The sequence below is a fragment of the Prionailurus bengalensis genome, chromosome B2, assembly GCF_016509475.1.
Source record: "Prionailurus bengalensis isolate Pbe53 chromosome B2, Fcat_Pben_1.1_paternal_pri, whole genome shotgun sequence".
NCBI classification, from domain to species: Eukaryota; Metazoa; Chordata; class Mammalia; order Carnivora; family Felidae; genus Prionailurus; species Prionailurus bengalensis.
In genome coordinates this window covers 34,788,677-34,798,403 of record NC_057349.1, presented here as the reverse complement: position 1 = coordinate 34,798,403, position 9,727 = coordinate 34,788,677, and the positions used below count along the sequence as shown (strand labels likewise).

The 9,727-nt window shown below is 55.7% G+C and overlaps 1 protein-coding gene across 2 annotated transcripts; it reads right to left on the bottom strand.

Annotated features, from left to right (window-relative positions):
- Positions 1–833: 833 nt before the first annotated feature.
- CDKN1A (cyclin dependent kinase inhibitor 1A) lies at positions 834–9,473 on the bottom strand. Of its 2 annotated transcripts, none has more exons than XM_043591251.1 (3): positions 9,366–9,473; positions 3,527–3,976; positions 834–2,419 (listed from the first exon to the last, which is right to left on the bottom strand). In XM_043591251.1, the coding sequence occupies exons 2-3, from the start codon at positions 3,969–3,971 to the stop codon at positions 2,370–2,372; spliced, it is 495 nt and encodes a 164-aa protein (XP_043447186.1). In that variant the 5' UTR covers positions 3,972–3,976; positions 9,366–9,473; the 3' UTR covers positions 834–2,369. The 2 variants fall into 2 exon arrangements, with proteins under 2 accessions (XP_043447186.1, XP_043447187.1); XM_043591252.1 differs by having other exon boundaries at positions 9,230–9,446.
- Positions 9,474–9,727: the final 254 nt, after the last annotated feature.

The following is a 9,727-nucleotide window of genomic DNA, read 5'->3' as shown; positions in this document are numbered from 1 at the left end:
CCCAGCTTGGGTCTGTCAAGAATAACCCTGCCATCGGGGCGCCTGGGTGGCGCAGTCGGTTAAGCGTCCGACTTCAGCCAGGTCACGATCTCACGGTCCGTGAGTTCGAGCCCCGCGTCGGGCTCTGGGCTGATGGCTCAGAGCCTGGAGCCTGTTTCCGATTCTGTGTCTCCCTCTCTCTCTGCCCCTCCCCCGTTCGTGCTCTGTCTCTCTCTGTCCCAAAAATAAATAAACGTTGAAAAAAAAATTAAAAAAAAAAAAAAAGAATAACGCTGCCATGAACGTGCCTTCTGGTGGAAATACGTACTGATTTCTCGTGAGAACAAACAGGAAGGGGAGTCTCGAGTCATGGGGTGGGCCCGAGGGGAGCCATTTTTAGAAGGGATTGCCTGTTTTCTAAAGTAGTTGAAATATTTCATACTTCTGCCAGCCAGGTTTGCCTTCCGGTTGTTCCCGATCCTTGCCCTCGCTTGGCATTGTCTTTTTCACGTTAGTCATTCTGGTCGATGTACAGTGTTATCTCATTGTGGTTTTAATGTGCATTTCCGCCATGAGTAATGAGGGGCAGTTCTCTGGTGGGTAACGTATCCCTTACTAAAAAAGACCACACAAGGAACCAAAATATTGACCGTGACGATCTTTGCAGAGGTGTGATGTTTACTGTGGTTGTTCTGTTGTCGTCTTTTTTTGGCTCATGGTCTGTTTGTTAAGCCTCTGCGTTTTTGTAACTTTAAATGCTTAATTGTGAAAATTGTGGAAACAACCGAAAGAACTTCTGCCTACTCATTCTTACAAATGACAAGGCGCATGGGCCACAATGGTAATATCACAAGTAAAATCACCAAGAAACATTTATTGAGCACCTGCTGTATACCCAGCACTGAGGAAGGGGCTATGAAGGGCACAGAGCAGTATAGGACTTGTTCCCTGCCCTTCAGAGGCTTACAGTCTAGGTGGAGACAGGAGGAGCCAGGAGAAAACAGTCCAGGCCAGCATGTTACAGGAACGTAAGATGTTTGGGGTCAGACCCACTAAGTGCTTCGATGCCTCCAGGGGCTCAATGCTCAGTGCTGGGAAAGACAATAACTCCCAACGCCCAGGGCCGCATTAGCCCACTTAGCATACCCTATCCACAGCCTCTACCCTACCATCTTAAAACATCTGACTCCTTGTTCAGCTGCTATCAAAGTGCAATGAAGTGGGGGAGGGTGGGGCAGTGGGGAAGGTCCTTGGAGGGGTTCCAGGGGCTGGTGTCACGCTCTTCCTCCTCGAAAACTCTGCTCCCCGAGACATGCCCCTGACAGAGGGATCCCCGCTCGAGAAGGCCTGTCCAACCACCAGAACCTCTGCCCCAGAAGGTAAGAGGAGGCGGCGGCCACTGCTTGAGCTGCCTGAGGTAGAACTGAGGACCCCTACTTCTAGCATACCCCTTCCCTCCCAGGCCACTAAGCTGGGGGGACAGGCACCCCAGAGCTGCCACCTAGGGCCGAGAGGGTACTAGGGGGAAAGGGTATGGGGGAGGGGAGCGGAGCAGGGAGGGACTTGAAAGCCCAGCTGGAAAAGAGGGGCGTCTGGGGCTCCTAGGAAAGTGCAGGGGAGGCCAAACATTGAGACTGGCTTCCCTGTGGGTGGCAGAGGGGGTGAGAGGAGGTGGGGTGGTTTGCTACAGGACCCTACCTTCGCCCGGGCCTTCACAGAGCAGGGCGGGGCATCAGGGGCCAGGAAAGTGCCACGTTCCCAGCCGCGTTCCAGGCTGCGCCCACTTCAAGGTCACACTGCCGGACCTCAGAGGACGGGAGGGGCCTCCTCCAAAGTGTTGATGATGCCCCCACCCTGCTGGGCCCCCCCTTCAAAGTGCTATCTGTGTACTTCTCAAATGATAAGGAATCCGGGTTTGAGAATGCAGGAAAGGGGCAGAAATTTCATAACCCCCATGAGGTGGTGAGCTGAAGGAGCCAGGCCCCTCCAGGGAGCACCACCCAGAAGGTGAGGGTCACGCCAGCCCCACCTTACCTCTGGGAGAGCAGAAATGGGGAGCACAGGATGAAGACGTCTTAAATAATAGTTCGCATAATAAAAATACCTAGCGCTCTAATAAACCTATCATTCTGCTGTCTAATGGTTTTTTAAATAATTGGAAATGCCAAAGGCCGGGGGGGGGGGGGGAGCGGGGGGAAGGGTGGTGGCAAGCAGGATATGTACATGAGGAGGAGTTTAAATTAAAACACAAATAATAATTAAGACGCACAAACTGAAGGACTAAAGGCAAAGGTGTAGAAGAGGCCTGTGGGGGCAGTGGGGGGGGGGGGGGGGCGGGGGGCGGGGCGGTGGGCCTCATTTGTAGGAGCTTGAGGCTTCCAGGGGGCAGATTAGGGCTTCCTCTTGGAGAAGATCAGCCGGCGTTTGGAGTGATAGAAATCTGGGAAGAGAGAACAGAAGTCAGCCAGGCCAGGAGGAAGAGGGCCCAACAGAGCCATCCATCCAAAACCCACAGCAGAGGGGCCAGGCCCTCCTCCCTAGGGCCAAAGGGACACATTGCCAAGTACAGGGTAAAACTCTGGCAACTCCCACTCCGTCTCCCACGGCACCGTTATACCGGGCATCCCACCACGCTTCCCAGACACGACTGATTATAACCAGACCAACATCCGTGGGCCTGCTCCAAGCCAAGCTGCCCACCACTACTGTGGTGGCCCTGTGTAGTTAAACGAACTAGAATCAAATAAAATGCAAAATTCGGTTCCTCAGTCACACCAGCCACATGTCAAATGCTCAATGGCTACATTGCGCCTAGTGGCACTGGACATTTGCATCACTGCACAGTTCTATTGAACCACACTGCTATAGGAATGCAATTAGAGAACCCATGAGAAGTGTTCTGCCCACGATGGGGCCATATACATGTGAGCCACTATCTTCAGTATTGTTAGTTCTGCACCAGCTGTAAATTTCCCGTGGGATTCTTGACTGCATCGCCCTGAACCTCGGTTTCCTCACATATAAAACGAAGTTGACCATTTGTGTAGTGCTCTGAGGACTCAATGGAAGTGTGTGTGTGTGTGTGTGTGTGTGTGTGTGTGTGATGGGGAAGGTGAGTTAGATCTGGATAGGGCAGCCGGGAAATTACTGTCATTAGTTTTCTCTCCACTGCAAATTCACTGTGGGACCATAGGCAAACCACCCTACCTCTCTGAGCCTTGTTTCCACTCCTATAAAAGAGTGGCAACAATGTTATATGGAACAGGACTGCTTTAAGGACTAAATGAAACCTACCTTAGAAATTCACCTTAGCAAAGGGCCTGACATACAATAAATGTTCCCAGTAGATGTTAGTGAGTTGGTCATGGCTGTATACCTGCCATGGGACCTCAGGAAAGTTGCTCTGTCTCTCTGGGCTTGCTTTCCCTACGGCCTAATGAGCAAACTGGACCAGACAGGTCCCTTGCAGGACCAGACACGGTCCCTCCCACCACAGATTCTGAGAGTCTTGATTCCTTCTAGTGTCCTTCCCTGCGTCTATCCTCACCTGTCATGCTGGTCTGCCGCCGTTTTCGGCCCTGAGAGGTGCCAGGTGCACCAGGAGACGCCTCGGGCCGCTCAGGGGAGTGAGGCATGAGAGTGCAGGACAGGGACAGGTCCAGGTGGTCCTCCCGAGCTGTCCCCGGCAGCAGGGTAGACGAGGTGCTGGGCCGCTTGCCCCCTCCCAGGTCATCCCGGCCCCCCCGGGGCCCTGCAGGCAGGTAGAGCTTGGGCAGGCCCAGGCCCCACACACGCTCCCAGGCAAAGTCGCCCTCCAGCGGTGTCTCGGTGACAAAGTCGAAGTTCCATCGCTCCCGGGCCTCCTGCACGCAGCCTGCCATTAACGCGTCACAGTCTCGGCGCAGCTGCTCGCTGTCCACTGGGCCGAAGAGGCGGCGGCAGGCCTTGCTGCCATGTGGGATCTGGTGGGCATCCCTGGACGGCTCCGACATGGCACCTGCAGCCGAGACACAAGTAAGGCCCTGGTCACTCGGGAAATTGGTCCCTACCTTACCAGGCTGTGCTTGGCTCAGATGAAGTCTTCCTCCTAGAAATGGGGTCTCTCTGGCTCCTTCCAGCTGGTTTGCCACCATCGCCTTCCCACAGGCCGTCCCCAGTCCCCAACCAACAGCCACCGGGTGGGGGCAGAGCTGGGTTAACCTGGTACCCCAAGGTCACTGGAGGAGGGAGCAGCTGAAGGACAAACTTGTGTTGACAAAGACAAGTTTATTGCAATAGCAGGGATCAGAGTCCTGTTTACCGCCAGGCTTTATCAACTAAAATCAATTTGTTGTCCCCCCAAGGTGTCCCTCATGGGTGCGAATGCCCCAAGTACGTGTGAATTGCCAGAGTCCAGTAGTTTCCCAACCCCAGCCCTGGCCAAGAGGTCAGGTAGCAAATGAAAGGGCCGTGATCGTATAGCGGTTAGAACTCTGCATTGTGAAAGGACAGGCTGACAGCTTCTCCGGCCTCCTGAACCCCTTTACCCAGATGCCCATGTGGGATAACCCTGTTCTGAAACAAAAGTACCCTGGCCCCTGGGATAAAAAACACCTAGGATCCAGTCCTAGCTTTGTTGCCCGCTACCTAAATTTTAAAGTCACTTAAAGGGGTGCCCGGGTGGCTTGGTCGGTTAGGTGTCTGACTCTCGGTTTCGGTTCAGGTCATGATCTTGCGGTTTTGTGAGTTTGAGCCCCACATCGGGCTCTGTGCTGGCAGTGAGGAGCCTGCTTTGGATGCTCTCTCTCCCTCTCTCTGCCCCTCCCCCACTCATGCTGTCTCTGTCTCTCTCAAAAATAAACTTTAAGTAAGTAAATAAATAAATAAATAGTCACTGAAAAAAAATTTTTTTTAATTTAAAAATCGTAAAAAGGGGCACCTCGGTAGCTCAGTCTGTTAAGCATCCGACTTTAGCTCAGGTCATGACCTCGCAATTTGTGAACTCGAGCCTCGAGTCGGGCTCTGTGCTGACAGCTCAGAGCCTGGAACCTGCTTCGGATTCTGTATCTCCCTCTCTCTCTCTGCCCCTCCCCTGCACATGTTCTCTCTCTCTCTCTCTCTCTCTCTCTCAAAAATAAACAAACATTAACAAAAATTTTTTAATTAAAAATTTTTTTTAATTGTAAAAATAAAATGTCACTTAATATCTCTGGGCCTCAGTTTTCTCATCTATAAAATGGAACTGTGGAAGCATCCTCAAGCAATAATAGGTCAGGGAGTCCCTTCAGGCAAGGCAGATGGAACAGAGTTGAGAGGCTGGCTCTTGTGGTTAAGAGTGTGGGCTCTGGAGCCAGACTGCCTGGGTTGGAATCCAGGCTCTGCTGGGTGACCCTAGACAAATGGCTTAACTTCTCTGGGCTCTATTTTTTCTCATCTGTAAAATAGAGACAGTATTAGTGAATGTCTCAGAGGATAGATGTGAGGATTAACTGAGTTAATGTAGGTAACATGCTGGGAAAAGCACCTGGTAGACAGAAGTGCTTGGAAAACAGAAGTGTTATTATTTTGCTCTCTGTGTTCAGTTCTGGCTGAGCCTTCTCCACATCACTCCCGGGGCCACCACCTCCTTCAGACAGCAGCTGACAGGTGCTGTGTGCTGAGGGCCTTTCCCAAGGATGTCATCAAGCTGGAGGCCTGGGGGTGAGGAGGGGCTGGGCAGGGCAGGGCAGGACAATGATTGCTCCCAGGCTGAGCCACATCCTGCCAGGCACATCAGGTGATCTGGAGTCTAGACAGCCTGGAAGCCCCTGCCCCATGTTGGCTACATCCAAAGAACTCGTTTTGCAGGCAAGAAAAATTAGAGGTGGCCGGTCTACCCGGTTCCTCTCCTCCCACTTCAGAAGAGGGAAAACCAAGGTTGAGTTTGCTCATGACGAAGAGCTGGCACCCACCTGCCCTGCTCTGGCCTGACTCCAGGGCTGAGTGGCTGTGCAACCTTGGCAGGGACTGGGTTTTCCCGAGGACAAGTCCTGCTTTGCAGGCTCTGAGTGACCTCCTGGGGCAGGAAGACCTGGACCCCTGCCACACCTACCCCTCCCCACCCCACCTCTCAGAGCTGATGGGGAAGGAGAGGCACCAGGTGACCTCAGACCAAATTTAAAGACCAAGAGTTTGAAGAGATATGAGGCTTGCCCCCAAACCAGAAAACTGAAAAGGCCAAGAGCCACTGCCCCATAGAGGGGTTACCCAGTGCAGTACGTTTGCTCTCTCTCTCTCTCTTTTTTTAACAGAATAAGTAACAAAGGCTCAGAGAAATTAAGTAACTTGCCCAAGACCACACAACTCACAAGTGGCAGAGCCAGGATTTGAACCCAAGCCTGTTTGCCCTGCGTTCTGCGCTCTGGTGTTCATCCTTACTCTTCTAGTTTTGTATTATTAACTACAGTCCCAGCAGAATCTATTTGGGGAACTTAAAAAAAATTTTTTTTTTAGGTTTGAGAAAGAAAGAGAGAGCACAAGTGAGGGAAGGGCAAAGAGAGAGGGAGACGCAGAATCCAGACACAGAATCCGAAGCAGGCTCCAGGCTTTGAGCTGTCAGTACAGACCGACGCGGGGCTGGAGCCCATTGACTGTGAGATCGTGACCTGACCCGAAGTTGGGCGCTTAACTGAGCCAACCAGGCACCCCACTTGGGGAGCTTTTTACAAATACAGATCCAGGGGCACCTGGGTGGCTCAGCCAGCTGAGCACTGCACTCTTGAGTTTTGGCTCAGGTCATGATCTCACAGTCATGAGATGGATCCCCACTGGGGCCTCTGCGATGGGTATGGACCCTGCTTGAGATTCTCTCCCTCTGGCCCTCCCCCACTCACACTCTCTCTCAAGGAAAAAAAAAAAAGAATAAAAAAAATACAGGGTTGTTTGGGTGGCTCGGTCAAAACAGCCACTGACTCTTGATTTTGGCTCAGGTCGTGATCCCAGGGTGGGGATAGAGCCCCTGCTTCAGGCTCTGCCCTTAGTGTGGAGCCTGCTTGGTTAGGATTCCCTCTTTACTCTGCCCCTCCCTTGCTTGCGCGCGCGCGCGCTCTCTCTCTCTCTCTCTCTCTCTCTAAAAAAACAAAACAACAACAAAAACAAAAAAAACCATATTGATAGGTCCCTCTCTTCCCAGATTAATTAACTCAAATTAAGGGGGATTTAAGCAGGTGTTTGGCAGTTCCCCAGATGGGCACTCTTGGGGTGCCATTCAAGAGGGGATACACAGGATGGACGAAATGGACATTCTGGGTCTCAGTGCCTCATTGGCACAAGGAGGAGGCGCCTGCCTAGGATTTCATCAGGACGCTGGGTATTCCCTGGCTTCCAGGAGCTGGGACCACTTTCTCCTAACACCCCAGCCCATATGGCTCTCATAGGCTCCGCATCAAAATCTGATCTCTGTTGAACCAATGGGGTACTGTTTTTAAGGGGCGTTGGCAGAAGCGGCGAGCGATCTCTGCGCAGGCGAAGCGAGCGGGAAGGAAAGGCGGGTGAAACCGCATTCCGCGGGAAGGCGTGTTTGCTATTCGCGCCGGGGCCGGCAGGGGGCGCTGGTCGCCAGGAAATCAGGCGCAGGGTCGGAGGTGCGTGGGCAGAGCCTTGGACAGCAGCAGGGAGTTGTGATGAGTCAGTTTCCTGCAAAGCTCTCCCCACCCGCCAAAACTTCGCTTCCACTCGGGCTGCGCGTCACCCTCTGGAGGTGGCGGGGGGTGGGGACTAGGAGGAGAACCAGGGGCCGCAAACACGTCACGCTGAGCCAGCCAGGCTTCCGAAAGCCCCGCCACTGTTGGGAAACCGCGCGCTCCTCTGTGACACACACACACACACACACACACACACACACACACACACAGCACACACAGGCGCGCAGAGGTTTGGGCCCTCCACCTTATCTCCACGCCCAAAGCACGGGATGAGTCAGATCCCTGGAAAATAAAAATAGACGAAAGCAAGGAAAACAAAACCGCTCGAAAGTCCTCCTCGAAACGCGACGTGGAGGGAGGGGAGGGGGGAGCTGCCTTGGCGCCCTAAAGTGCCAAACCCTAGTAAATCCAAGATTCTTGTCCGAACTAGAAGGGCACCAGGGTCCCCAGAGGGCCCCCGACAGGACGGATGCACTGTGGCCCGCGCAGGGTGGCGGCGTTCGAAGGACGACTCGTCGTCCCCCGGCTCCGCTCAGACCTGTCGCCCTTGCAGAGGGCAGTTTGGTGGGGGGGCGCCGGCAGCCCCTGGATGTTGCTGACAGAGTGCCGGAGCAGCGTCGCCCCCCCCCCCCGCGAAGTCCCACCCTCCGATTGTGACCCCTCCCCGTCTCCCCCTTCCCGGACGAGGGCTGCACGCCCCGCCGCCCCGCTGCGCAGGGCTGCGCTCCCTCCGCGAAGTCCGGCACCCCGAGTCGCGGGCAAGCTGGGCCGGGGTTCGGCGGGCGCGATGGAACAGAGGTGTGTCCGACTCCTGCTCTTCTCAAACCGACTGGCTGGCGGGGGCCCACCCCGCGCGGGGCCACCGCTCCGCGTCCTCGAGGGCGCGCTGCGAGGCGGGGACCGCACAACCAGTCCTGGACCTCCTGGCGTTCCCGGCTTCCCTGAGAACACTTCGTGCCAGCCAAATAGGTCACTGTGCTGATGGAGGGGGAGTGGGGGGTCAGAGACCGCCGAGGGCCGGGAAGCTGACTTCTGGGGCGCCACTGTCCCCCACCAGCCCGGGCGGGGCTCTGACCTCACCCGGTTCGTTTCCCGGGGTCTCCTTGTCACCATGAGTCACCTCCTCGATTGCCCTGAAGGGACGTGTACCAACACGTTCCCAAGGACCAGGGACACAGCCCGCGCTGACCTCAGCGCCCAGCGGTGGCGGACACGGAGGCGTCGGGAACCTAGACCTCGGGGCGGGGAGACGGCACCTAGTGGATCCGGGAGCTGCCCCGGAGCGGATCGCTGATGAACCTGCTCGGCTCCGCGTTCCCCGCCCCTCCCGGAGCTTGGCGCTCAGGGGCTCCAGCCGCTCGCCGCTAGCGCTAACGGCGCCAGGGGTCCGCGGCGCCCGGGTGCCCGCCTCTCCTCCACCCTGCTTTGTTTCAAGGGGACGGGAGCGCGGCAGGGATCGATCCCTCCAACTCCTGCCCTCCCTCCGCCCGGAGTCTCCGCCAAACTCGGCCTCCGTCACACGGGCACTTACGGAGACACCCGTGGGAGCAAACCCCAGACCCGCGCACCGACCCACTCACGCCATTCACCTGTGAAGACAGCACACACACACACACACACACCCGCGAGGACACACTCGCGGACGCGAACGGACGCACAGGCAGACACTTCTCGGCTCAGAGCTGCCGCTCCAGGGTCGGCTCCTGCCTGCCACGACTCCCTCACCTCTTCTGAGGGTCTCGGTGGCTCCGTGAATCCGCGCCCGGCTCCGGGTCTCCAGGTCACAGACTGGAGCAGTGGCTCACACCTCTGCTGGCACCGCCCGGCGCTGCTCTTATAAAGGATGGCTTCGGAGGCGGGACCCGCTGCTCCGCCCGCTGAAGGCCTGGGACCGCCCTTCCAGGGCCGCGGGACGCTCGTAGCTCCCAGCCGCGCTCTAGAACCTCAGAACTCAGATGCCAATGTTATCAGCTGCTGGAGGGCGTTTCCCTCCCCCCCCCCATCCCCCGCGCCTGGGCGTGTGTGCTCTACCCAGTTGGTGGGGAAACTAACTGAGCTACAAATCTGGGCGGTTTTCATTGGGGTGT